Below are 13,681 nucleotides of genomic sequence, written 5' to 3'. Positions count from 1 at the left end.
CAGGGTGCTATCGACTGCACCCACATGGCTTTGCGGGCACCGCATAACAATCCTGAGATCTTCCGTAACCGCAAAGGCTACCACTCACTTAATGTGCAGTTGGTGTGCGACCACACCAGCAAATCCTCAATGTCAATGTCTGCTATCCTGGCAGCAGCCATGATGCCTTCATCCTGTGCCAGACTGGTGTGCCAGCACTCTTCCAGCCACCACGTCAAGCTCAAAGGTGGCTGCTCGGAGACAAGGGCTATCCGCTCTCCACCTGGCTCATGACTCCCCTCCGCAACCCCAACACACGTGCCCAGCACTCATATAATGAGAGTCATGCCGCCACCAGGAACATCATCAAGCAGACCATCAGCATATTGAAGCAATGGTTCTGCTGCTTTGACTGATCAGTCAGCGCCCTCCTGTACTCGTCAGAGCGGGTGTCCCATTTCATGGTGGTCTGCTGCATGCTCCACAACTTGGCCATCATGAGGACACAGCCCTTGCCAGCAGGGATTGTGGGGCCACCTCAGGAGGAGGATGAGGCAGAGGAGGAGGGCGAGGAGGAAGAGAACAATGAGGAGGAGGAACAGGAGGGAAGGAGGAGGCATCGAGACAATAGACCTTCTGGACAGGCTGTCCGTAACCGGCTCATCAGAGTCCGATTCACATGAATGAAACTCCAGATCTCCATAGCTCACCACATCTCCATCATACAATCCCTGTCTCATGGTGTGTCACAGTGTCCTCCCGGGCACAAAGATGAAATGAGAGAGACCACAAAATATTCCAAACACCATTAATAAATTTATCTATAAATATATCACACATATCACATGAAGTCTAATAACTAATGACGCTTGTACCTGCCATAGTTGAATAGCTGTCATTGTGTGCAAGGTGTGAAATGTGGGTATGAGTGTTGCGAGGTAGAGATTATTGGTGGGTGAGTGCTGAGGGTGTGGTGCTTTGGACAGTGTGTGAAAATTGTTGAAGCATTCACTCACCCTGACCACCCAAGTGAGGTAATTAAATTTCTTCCTGTGTGTGTGAGTCTTGGGGACCACAGTGCTGCCCAAGACTTGCTGCGCTACCTCCCTCCACATGGTGCGGAAGACTTGTGGCGAGGGCCTCCTGCCACTTGCCGGGTAGAGCACCGTCCTCTGTCTCTCCACAGCGAAAACCAATGCCTCCAATGCTTCATTGGAGATTCTGCTGGACCTGCCATGAGCACACCTGGTTCAGTCCTCTGGCTCCTTCCCCTTGTTCTGCTTCTGCTTGCTGAGGCAGCTGCACAGCCAGCAATGCTGAGAATGAGGTGCTGCAGCATCAATAAACCTCCCCTTTAAGTAGTGAAAAAAGCCTGTGGCAATGATGAATTGCGATTAGACTGCACCCAATATTGGTCCGCCTTTTAGATCTAACACCAATGAGCTTGGGTTTTAAAACTTGATTTAGGACTCTAATCATTTTATTGAGCAGTGAGGATGAATTTTGCGTGCAGTCTAAAGCATTTGCACCTGGCACTAGTTCTCCAACTTTTCTACTGACACCGTCCATTCGTTGGCTCTAACGAATTTCTAGCCCATACACTTTGGCCTATAAATTTGGCGTGTAGCTCCTGTTTTTTGGGCGCTAACTGGCCTACTAGGCCCCCAATATGGCGGGCAGGAGGCACGCGTAGACTTCCGATTAGTTGTCCGTCATATTGGAAAAGGAAAAAAAAATTGGCATCCAGGACCCACGCCTGAAACAGGCATATGCAAATAAGGGGCTTAATGCCTGTTTGAGGCCCCCACTTCAAGATTGGTTAGGTCTGAGGCACCCGGCCCCAGCGCTCAGTAAAATCTGACCTTGGGCCCTCTTGCAACCTACAAGGTATGTTTTCATATTTACTTACCTGAATGTCGAGCCCGGAGGAGCAGGAATGCTCCTTTTGACCCCATGTATAACGAAAGTTCAACATTGCTCCCATTCCCCCTCAATTGCTACCACTCCCAAACTCTTCGATCCCGATTCCTTATCCTCCGATCTCCAGCTTCACCTACCTGAAGGCCGCTGCAACATTAGCAGCTGCCCAATCTTGGTTTCCTTTTTGCAAGCTGGATGTTGCACCACACAGGCTCCATTGTAAAGAGGCTCAATATTGAAGGTATCTTGGTCCGCACTCTGACGTCCTGAGGTCATGAACGGTGCTATATAAATGGAAGTCTTTCTTTCTTTCACCTAGCCAGCCACCCATCTTCCACCCTCCATAAACTTGAGTTCAGCCAAAACTCTGATGCCCATACCCTAACTCACACCAAGTGCCAGTCACCCATCACCCCTGTGCTCACTGAATTAGATTGGCTCACGGTTCAGCAACACCTCGATCTAAAAATTCTCATCCTCGTGTTCAAATCCCTCCATGGCCTCTCACCTTGTAACCGCCACCAGCCCTACAACCCTCCTCAAACTCTGTGTTCCTCAATTCTGGCCTCATGTGCATGCTGCACTTACTTTGCTTGACCATTGGCGGCTGTGCCTTCAGCCATCTAGGCCCTAGGCACTGGAATTCCCACCCTAAACCTCTCTGCCTCTCTTCTCCTTTAAGGCACTCCTTAAAATCTATCTCTTTGACCAAAGGTGAAAAGAAAAACTTTCATTTATATTGCGCCTTTCACGACCACCGGACGTCCCAAACGCTTTACAGCCAATTAAGTACTTTTGAAGCGTAGTCACTGTTATAATGTAGGAAACGTGGCAGCCAATTTGCACACAGCAAGCTCCCACAAACAGCAAAATGATAATGACTAGATAATCTGTTTTTAGTGATATTGATTCTAACAGGACTAGACAGACTAGCTGCAGGAAGGATGTTCCCGATGGCCGGGGAGTCCAGAACCAGGGGTCACAGTCTAAGGATAAGGGGTAAGCCATTTAGGACTGAGATGAGGAGGAATTTCTTCACCCAGAGAGTGGTGAACCTGTGGAATTCTCTACCACAGAAGGCAGTAGAGGCCAATTCATTAAATATATTCAAGAAGAAATTAGATATATTTCTTGAGGCTAAAGGGATCAAGGGATGTGGAGAGAAGGCAGGGACAGGGTACTGAATTTGGATGATCAGCCATGATCTCATTGAATGGCGGAGCAGGCTCGAGGGGCCGAATGGCCTACTCCTGCTCCTATCTTCTATGTTTCTATGTTGATTGAGGGATAAATTATGGCTAGGACATTGGGGATAACTCCCCTGCTGTTCTTCAAAATAGTGCCATGAGATCTTTTACGTCCACCTGAGAAAGCAGATGGGGCCTCGATTTAACGTCTCATCCGAAAGACAGCACCTCTGACAGATTTTTTCTCTTCATCTCTTTCAATCACTTCTAACACCATGTATTGATTTCTTTGTGGGTTCAATGACGAGACATAAATGTCTTTTTATCTAAAGTATGTTCAACTCAGTTAACAGCATTTACAGGAGACATCATGTTAGAAATCCATCGAAAGTGAAACTAAACCAAACTGCCTTGCTTGTCTCTGTCACATGCCCTCTGCTGGTCAGGCACAAGCAATCAATACATGCAAACATGCTGCTAAGGCATCATAATCAAACAGGCAAATACCATCTCTATTAACATCGTTGCTTACCATTGGAGAATAGCTAACGAAGTGAAAAAATGGAAGGTTTACACCCACCGGCGACGCTTCAGTTGACAGGTAATGTGGCTGAAAATTGGAGGAGGTTCAAACAACGTTTGGGGTTGTATTTATCAGCAATCGGAGCTGACGAGAAAGGTGATAAAATGAAAGCGTCACTGTTCTTACATGTCGTGGGTGATGAAGCGCTGGAGGTGTATAATAACTTCACATTCACTGCTGATGGAGACAAAATGAAGCTAGATAAAATAATGGAACAGTTTGAGGCCTACTGCATACCTAAACGTAACGTGACGCTTGAGAGGCACAGATTTTTCACATGCGTACAGAAAACGGGAGAGACTATTGATCAGTATGTGACTGAACTGAGAAACAGAAGCAAAACATGTGAATTTGGGGGACTGACAGACTCGCTGATAAAAGACAGACTGGTGTGTGGTATTCAGAATAATGGTCTAAGGGAAAGACTGCTAAGAGAGCAAGATCTAGACCTGGGAAAAGCCATAGCACTGTGTAGGGCTACAGAGACTGTGAAGTTGCAGGCAAAGGAGCTGTTCAGTGACAGTAGCTGCAACGTGGATGCAGTGAGAAAGAACGGACACAAACCGTTTAACAAAAAGAGCACCAATGTGAAAAAAGAGGCGTGGCCAGCGAACGAAAATGAAAGGGACAATCGAAAGTCATGTAGTCGATGCGGTACACAGCATCCACCAAAAAAGTGTCCAGCATATGGTAAAAAATGCAATAGTTGCAACAAAAACAACCATTATGCCCGTTGCTGCAAGAACCAAGTGCAACAAAGCAAGGTCCATGCAGTAGATGAAAGCGACATAGAGGAGTTCTATGTAGATGTTGTGTCTGAAAACAAAAAAGAAGAAAGAGACTGGATGTTGACACTAAAAGTGAATGACACACACATTCCATTTAAATTGGATACTGGAGCACAAGTTAATGTGATATCAGAGACTGATTTTAAGAAAATTAGACCCAGACCAAAGATACATGGAATCAAAGTGAAAGTGACAGGATACTCAGGTACTGAAATACCAGTGAAAGGAAGATGCATTGTCAAAGTAACACACAAGGACAGAGAGCACACGTTAGCATTAATCGTGGTACCAAAGGAGGTGCAGGCCATACTAGGTTTAAAAGCCTGTGAGAGACTGAACCTGGTAAAGAGAGTCCTCATTGTGGAAAGCGAAGGAGAGACAGTCTATGATGAACTCATGAAAGAGTACAAAGATCTATTTAAGGGTCTAGGCTGCATTCCAGGAGAACACACGATCAGAGTAGATAAAAGTATGACACCGGTCATACATCCATGCAGAAAAGTTCCGTTTGCTCTTCAAAAGCAACTGAAGGCAGAGTTGGACAGGATGGAAAGCCTGAACGTGATTCGGAAGATAGATGAGCCAACTGAGTGGGTGAGTTCCCTCGTCGTAGTGGACAAAAAGAATGGAAAGCTCAGAATTTGCCTGGATCCAAGAGATCTAAACAGAGCAATAAAGAGAGAGCACTTCAAGCTTCCTACACGTGAGGAAATCATGGCACAGTTTGCAAATGCAAAGTATTTCAGCAAGTTAGATGCATCATCAGGATTTTGGCAGATGAAATTGGACGAAGCAAGTTCAAGACTGTGCACGTTCAACAGTCCATTTGGCAGATACAGATTCCTAAGGTTACCATTTGGCATTGCCTCAGCTCCTGAAGTGTATCACAAAACAATTCATATGATCTATGAGCACCTGGAGGGAGTTGATACATCAATGGATGACATCATAGTATGGGGAACCACGAGAACTGAGCATGACGAGAGACTGAAAAAAGTGCTAGAAGCAACAAGGAAAACAAACCTGAAGCTGAATAGAGAGAAATGCCAGCTCGGGGTGACAGAACTGACATTCGTGGGAGATATCCTTAGCAGTGAGGGCATCAGACCAGATCCCAGAAAGGTGTCCGCCATTGAGAATATGCCAAAGCCACAATGCAAAAAGGACGTGCAGAGGTTTAATGGAATGATCAACTACATGGGGAAATTCATATCCAACTTCTCAGAAAAGATGGCGCCACTGAGAAGACTAACTGAAAAGAACATAGAATGGGAATGGAATCATGAGCATGAGAAGTCATGGAGCGATCTAAAGAAACTGCTCACAGAGGAACCAGTTCTGAGGTTTTATGACCCAGTGAGACCCATCAAGATATCATCAGATGCATCACAGAGTGGGCTCGGTGCCGTTCTTCTGCAAAAATATGACTACTGGCAACCTATTGCATATGCATCGCGCTCAATGACAGACGCGGAGACGCGATATGCTCAAATAGAAAAGGAGCTGCTCAGCATCACATACGCCTGTGAAAGATTTCACCAGTTTGTGGCAGGACAAGCAATCAGTGTAGAGACTGACCATAAGCCCTTTATTGCATTGTTCCAAAAGCCACTAAATAGCTGTCCGCTTAGAATACAAAGAATGATGATCAGGCTGCAACGCTATACACTGAATGTTGCATACACACCGGGTAAGCTGATGTATACAGCAGACACGTTGTCCAGAGCTGCAGACCCAAGTGAGCCCGCAAACACCAAAATGGATGAAAAAGTGAACGCCTACGTGGACATGATCACAAGTGCACTGCCCATAGCAGATGCAAAAATGGAGCTCATAAAGACTGAGACCAACAAAGATGAAACAATGAGACGACTGAGGAAAAGCATCTTGGATGGATGGCCCAACATGAAGCAAGACTGCTCACCTGACATGGCAGAGTACTGGAACTGCAGGGCGGAACTATCAGTGGTCGAAGACATCATCTACAAAGGAAGTAAAGTAGTTATCCCAAAGAGTCTGAGAAAAGAGATGCTAAAAAGGATCCATGGAGGACATCTGGGAATCAAAAAGTGTAAGAAAAGAGCACGAGAGGTGATGTACTGGCCACGAATCAACCAAGATGTGACAAATGAGGTGTCAAACTGCACAATATGCCTGAAATATCGAGCAAGCAATCCGGTAGAACCACTAAAGCCACACCCAGCACCAGACAGACCTTACCAGAAGGTAGGCGCTGACCTATTCGTATGTCAAGGGAAGGACTATCTTGTAGTAACAGACTATTACTCCCTGTATCCAGAGGTTTGTAGATTGAACACCACCACTGCAGATGCTGTGATAACATGTATGAAAGCCATATTCTCCAGACATGGCGTGGTAAGCGAGGTCTTCACAGACAACGGACCCCAGTTTTACAATGCAAGTTTCCGACACTTTGCCAAAGAGTGGGACTTTGTCCACACAACGTCAAGTCCTCGCTATCCACAGTCCAATGGACTAGTGGAAAAATCGGTCCAGACAGTGAAAAGACTGATGTACAAGGCAAAAGACAGTGGAACTGACTTCTACCAGAGCATGCTTGTATACCGCACAACGCCGCTCGAGTGTGGTAAGTCACCAGCCCAACTCCTTATGGGACGTCGGCTAAGGTCAAACCTACCCATCCCGGAGAACCTCCTGAAAACAACAGAGGGGGAGAAAGTGAGGAAGTTCAAAGAACAACAGAAAGAAAAGCAAAAGTACTACTATGACAGAGGAACACAGAACCTACCTGAACTCCACACTGGTGACCAAGTAAGGTTGAAAGACAAAACAAACACATGGACTCAGAAGGGAACTGTCCTGAGTGAAGTTCAACCAAGATCATACACCATTCAGACAGATGAGGGTGCTGTTCTGAGAAGAAATCATCGAGATCTTCTCATGGGACCAGCCACAGCAGGTCAAGAGACTGATACTGTTGAACAACCTGATCACACAGCTGAGAACACTATGGCCTAGAAATTCAGCTGTTTGCGCCAGACGTTAGCGCCAGATTTCCGGCGCTATCCACTTAGCGCCCGGGCACCGCCGGATCTGCGCCTACGCCGAAATTCAGCTGGGCTTTAGCGCCGGCGCAAAGTGTTAGCGCCCGGTCAGCTGCGCGCGCATCTTATGACGTCATTCCGTCGTGCAACGCCGTTTGTGCGCCCCAAACCGGAAATTCAGTGGCGCCCGGCCGATGTTGGCGTGGCGCTACTAAGAACTGTGAAATGGAACTCAACAGAGGCCCTGTGGGATTCGGGGAGCGCTAATTAAAGGGCACATCCACTCACCCATAAAAGCTAGCCATTTCGCTGCAATGACTTGACTGGTTTGGATTTCTGCACAGAGAGCAAGGCACAGAGATTACTGATTTCGGACACCATAGGAGAGGTCTTTTTGGCTTCTAGCCAGTGCTTTGACATTTGCATCCTTGTGATTTTGCTGGTTGGAACTTTGTAATGGGGGCTGCATGGGGGGCCAACCCTCAGTTGCGACATTTTGTGCGAAGGGCTGGCATACGCTTTGAGACAGGCCCAGGCATGGCTAGACGCAGAGGGGCCATTAGGCGTCGCCAACGTAGGCCTTACCCAGTCAGGCAATACCGGGAGCAGGTCTCATATCTCACCATGACTGCGGTGCATTGTGTTAAGAGGCTGCGCTTCAGAAGGGAGGTGGTTGAAGAGATCTGCCAGCGGCTTCATGCAGATTTGCAGCCACAGCTCATGTCCAGGGCGTCTCTCTCGGTGGAAGTGAAGGTCACGGTGGCTCTCAGCTTTTATGCAAGCGGCTCCTTCCAAGCCGCTGCTGGGGACATCGCGACCATCTCCCAGTTCGCCGCGCATCGCTGCATCCGACAGGTCACCGAAGCACTTTTCGCGAGGAGCCACCAATTCATCTCCTTCCCCATGACCCAACACAAGCAGGAGCAGCGTGCATTCGGATTTGCCAGGATCGCGGCCTTCCCCATGGTGCAGGGCGCCATTGACTGCACGCATGTGGCTATGCGGCCACCTAGCCGCAATGCCGAGCAAGACCGCAACCGGAAGGGCTACCATTCCCTAAATGTGCAGCTGGTGTGTGACCACAGGCAGCGCATCCTAGCTGTCAATGCCCGCTTCCCAGGAAGCATCCACGATGCCTTTATCCTGCGACAGACTACTGTGGCTGACATGTTCCAGGCACAGCCTCAACCAAGGGGATGGCTTCTCGGGGACAAGGGCACCCTTTGTGCACATGGCTCATGACCCCGCTCCGCGCGCCCAGGACCCCAGCGGAGCTGGCATACAACGAAAGCCATCAAGCCACAAGGAACCTAATAGAGCAAACGATAGGCGTCCTCAAGCAACGGTTCCGTTGCCTGGATCGTTCGGGCGGGTCTCTTCAGTATTCGCCGGATAGAGTCTCCCAGTTCGTCGTGGTCTGCTGCATGCTCCACAACCTGGCTATCCGCAGGACTCAGGCACTGCCACCTGACATTGGGCCACCACCTCAGGAGGACGAGCAGGAGGACCCTGAGGAGGAGCAGCACCAGGCCAGGAGGGAGCGACAAGGTCCAAGGGCCGTCCACCGGGGGCTTATTGCTCGACACTTCTAGGCCCCCTGTCAGGGAATGGCCTGGCCCACTGAACGCAGCCGCTTCGCAAGCCCTCAGCCGGTTAACCCAACAACCACTTGAAACATGACACCTGCACATGGTGAATAAATAAACATCTTTATTTGAAAACCTCAGGGCCCTTCCCACATGGAAGAACAAAACAGAGAAGACCCCCAAAAAACAGTAACAAACTTCTGTCACTCCCAAAACCTGGGGAGGACTAACATAACATCAGCATCCAAATGGCCTCGTCACTGGCCTAACAAAAACAAGCCCCCGCAACAACACAAAGACCCCCATAAAACAAAAACACATAATGCCCCCCAGAACAGAAGCCCCCGCATCACCCAAACCCTCGGTGAACACACTCTATTGGGTGTGGCGAGAGGGCGAGTGTGTGGACAGGCGTCTTTTGCCCCGGCCCGTCCTGCTGCTGCGCCTCAAGCTGGGCCGTGAGGCTGTGCCGAGGCTGGGGGAAGGATCCTCAGGGCGACAAGGCGTCTCGCCAGATGCCCTTGGGGGTCGGCCTACACGAGGGCGGGCCCGGGAGGGGCCGGCTGGTGGCTGCTGCAGCTGTGGGTGGCCCTCTTCAGTGGCTGCAGGAGCTCCTTGCACCGTGGCTGGGGGAGTGGCAGGCTCGCCTGCACCAATGGGTACAAGGTGGGTGATGCCAGGCGCGCGCTGGTCGCCAGACACACGTGCACTCGGGCGGCCTGGCCGGGGAGCAAGCGCGCCAAACTGTGGGTGGCCAGACCGGTGTGCGGCAGCAGGGCGGCCCCTGGCCTGGCGACGCCTCCCCGCCAGTGCGAGGGTCGCAGAAGTCAGTGCCCCAACTGCGCCGGCATGTCCCCGCATCTGCAGTCCCATTGTCTGGACAGCACCTCTCAGCTGGCGACTGGCGTGCTGCGCTGCCTCGAGTTGCTCGACCCCCCTCTCATGCGCTGCCACAAGGAGCTCCACCCCCCTGGCGTGCGCTGCAGCGAAAACCTCGAGGCCACTGGCCTGGGCTTGGCCGAAAGCCACCACACTTTGAGAGAGGCTTTCGATGGCCTGAGGCATCTGTGCCAGCACCTCCATGATTTCCACGTGGCGGCGCTCCGACGCCGCCGACATCTCGTCCAGGAGGCGCACCTCCTGGGCGACGTCCGAGTCCGGACTGGAGGGCGCCTCCACCCTCTGGCCAGAAGGCTGGCGTGCCGCCGGAGCGCTGCCGCGTGCGGCCACGCCACTGACACCAGGTTCTGCCCTCCCCTCCACCGCCTCCCCCCTCTGGGCAGAAGGGTCGCGTGCCGCCGGAGCCTTGCCGTGGGCGTCCATGCCACTGGGACCAGGTTCGGGGCTCCCCTCCCCCGCCTCCCCCTGGCTCTCTGGCACGCCAGACGTATCCCCTTCATTGGCATGTCCTGGAGCGGAGGAGGGTTCCCCCGAGGTGGCGCCTTCCTGCTGCTCCTCCACGTCCTCCTCCTCCGAGGGCCTGGCTGTGTGGGCTTCAGGGAGCACCTCCTCCTCACCAGCTGAAAGCAGGAAGGCACAAGTGTAGCTTTAGAGTGAGGACAGGCCGACAGCGAGGGAGGCCGCACTGGTGCATTATGCGCATTTATCGGCCACTGGGGAAGGATGTAGATCTGATGCGCGAGGGCAAGGATAGAGGTGCAGCCGGTCCTGTCCTTACCAGTGGGCTCCAGTATAGGGTCGGCGTCGCCGATCGCCACAGGCCCAATCACCGGGTGCCGCAGCAGTCGGGCCACCCTCTCTTCCAGAGGCGTCAGCTCCTGGAACTCGCGAGGGCCTCCACCAGTGACACGGAGGCTCCTGGCGTTCCTCGCCAGCTTGGCCTGCAAGAGAAAGGAGGGCGTCTAAGTACAGTGTGGTGCCCTGTAGCTCTGTGTGAGGCCTCCCATGGTGGAATAGCTTGCACAGTGTGGTAAGTGCAGAAAGAGCTCTTGATTAACATGCAAGTGCCATTGCAGCGGCAGCAGGGCTGGCCATTAGATCTTGGATGTCCCTTTGGCCCTAATGGGAGGTGCACATGCAAGGATGAGGGGGACATTGGAAAGGGTACTCACCTTGACCAGCCGACATAGGTCGTTGTATTTCTTGCGGCACTGGTCCGCACTCCTGGGAACATCTGAGCTGGAGGAGACCCTCCGGGCAATTTTGGTCCAGGCCTCCCTGAACTGGCTCCTGGGAGCCTTCCTGCCACTAGCCGGGCAAACGACCCGCCTTCTTTTGCGCACCCCATGAAGGAGCACACCCAGCGCATGCTCAGAGAAGCGTTCAGCTCTTTCACGGGCCCTCTCCATGTCCTCCAGGCGTTGATATGCCACACAACCACTCCTGAGGCCTAGTTGCAGGGCTACAGCATGCAGGGCGTGGCTGCAGTCAAAGTTGACCCTTCCCCCTTTAAGAGCTGGCCGGCGTCAGGGTGTCTGCTGACACTCACCACATGATCGCACCTGCGCTGCGCCCGGAATCGGCGTTATTAGGCTGCATCGCCGGATTAGCGCCTGAACACAGGGTTCCAACGCCTTGTGCAGCGCTCGTCCAAAAAGTTGGCCAAATCTACTGAATTTCGGCGAGCTCGCCTGCACTTTCCGGCGGGCGCTAAATTTGACGAGCGCCCGACTTTAGCGCCGCAATAGCGTCAGAACTGAATTTCTAGGCCATCATCTGAGGCAACAACTCAGATTCATGGACAATCAATCAGAAAATCCTCAAGACACGTGAAGCCTCCTGAGAGACTCATTGAGCAAATTTAAGGACTATTGTTATAGAAGGAAGTAATGTTATCTTATTCTTTCTTCAAGTTCTAGTGTATTGACATATTTCATGTGAACACACAAAGCAAGGTTAAAAAACCTTGATCATGATAATGATAATGTAAGTTCATTAAGTGTTACAGTTAAAATGCAGATTAATACAAAGAAAACATGTTGTTAGTTAAAAGTAAAATACTTTTGTTTTAAGAAAAGGAGATGTAATGATATCAGCAAATAGAGATGGTATTTGCCTGTTTGATTATGATGCCTTAGCAGCATGTTTGCATGTATTGATTGCTTGTGCCTGACCAGCAGAGGGCATGTGACAGAGACAAGCAAGGCAGTTTGGTTTAGTTTCACTTTAGATGGATTTCTAACATGATGTCTCCTGTAAATGCTGTTAACTGAGTTGAACATACTTTAGATAAAAAGTCATTCTCTTTCATAAATGTCTCGTCATTGAACCCACAAAGAAATCAATACAGTGTCAGCCTAGACTTTTGTGCTCAAGTCTCTGGAGTGGGACTTGAACCCACAACCTTCTGATTCAGAAGGCTCAGGTACTACCAACTGAGCCATAGCTGACAGTATGTGCTATATAAATGCAGGTTCTTGTTACTGGTGATACTACAGTATAGATCAGGATGGCACTATTTGTCAAAAACTACAATAGAACAAGCTAGATTAAATTCTGTATTCATGATTTACCCAAATTTCCTGTTTCCATTTTCTGACATACTTGGAGTAATTATAGTCCATTTAAATTTTTCCTGAAGAAAAAATAAACAAGTTTTGAAAGAATTCCAAGATTAACAATGTAATAGGTTGAAAGTTATGTGTTCTTAAAATAATGTTCAAACACAACAAAACTATGTCACCTTTTTAACCGTGGGCATTTTACATGGGCATTGTTCCTTTTCAAAGTAGATTATATCTGCAACACCTGTAGGAAATAGTTACGATAAAGTAAATGTTTTGATATCTGAACTTTCCCCTCCCTAAAAAATCTGTATTAAGAGTAAATATAGATGGTAACAATTATTTCTAGAAAGCAGAAGACCCATTTCTGCAGAAATCAGGGCCTGCCATGCAACCCCATTTTTCAGGTGCTAAACAGCCTCTCACTATGGTGGGCAGGAAGCAGAGGGCCAGAAGTGCACTGCCCGTCATATTGGATAAGGTAGATATGCTGGTAGAAGCGCATGTCGGAAGCATTTTAAGTGCAGAATAATTTATTTAAATTAGGGTCCTGTGCGTCTTGGAGGACCTGTTTTTGATTTTTGAATGCCTCGGTGCTTCACTCACCACGTGCTAAACTCGCACAGTACAACAGCAAGAAGGCCCCTCACCAGCGGTATTTAAAGGCATCATGCAGAACTTACAGAATGTCTCCCATTCTGCCAGCGCATTTCACACCTAATCTAGAGCCGTCTTTTGTCTCCACCAGTCCTATCACCATCTCGTCTCGTTTTGAATACCTCTTAATGTCTCTTCACTTCTCTTTTGTTCGCTCCCAGCCTGGCCTTTTAATCTATTTCATTTCCTGTGCTTTTTCAGTCTTGACAAAGGGTTTGACCCGAAACGTTGACTCTATTTTCTCTCCACGGATGTTGCCTGGCCTGCTGAGTTTTTCCAGCATTTTCTGTTGTTATTACAGAATAATTGCTGATTTCTCATTACAGGCTACGCTTGACTTCTGGGCGATTTTTGGTATGTTTAATACCCTGGACATTCCGGGGTTGGAGGATGAGTGGGAGCAGTACGGAAGACACCACAGAACAGGAGCAGCTGCTACAAGAGCGAGGAGGAGGAGGGCACTGTGCAGGGCACCACATCCACAGCACATA

At 49.7% G+C, this 13,681-nt stretch overlaps 1 protein-coding gene across 2 annotated transcripts in view; it reads right to left on the bottom strand.

The window, feature by feature from the left end:
* LOC147104265 (caspase recruitment domain-containing protein 8-like) overlaps positions 1-13,681 on the bottom strand; it is a 224,699-nt gene that overhangs the window by 61,633 nt on the left and 149,385 nt on the right. For both annotated transcript variants that reach the window (XM_085961450.1, XM_085961449.1), the window contains exons 13-14: positions 12,713-12,777; positions 12,543-12,604 (exon numbers count right to left, since the gene is read on the bottom strand). In XM_085961450.1, coding sequence (XP_085817576.1) covers positions 12,543-12,604; positions 12,713-12,777 — 127 coding nt within the window. The remainder of the gene's footprint in view (positions 1-12,542; positions 12,605-12,712; positions 12,778-13,681) is intronic.

This window comes from Somniosus microcephalus, chromosome 19 (assembly GCF_052327205.1).
Source record: "Somniosus microcephalus isolate GS21.2 chromosome 19, FLI_Smic_1.0, whole genome shotgun sequence".
NCBI lineage: Eukaryota > Metazoa > Chordata > Chondrichthyes > Squaliformes > Somniosidae > Somniosus > Somniosus microcephalus.
Note: the sequence above shows the minus strand (reverse complement) of the source record. Positions and strands in the feature narration are given on the sequence as shown.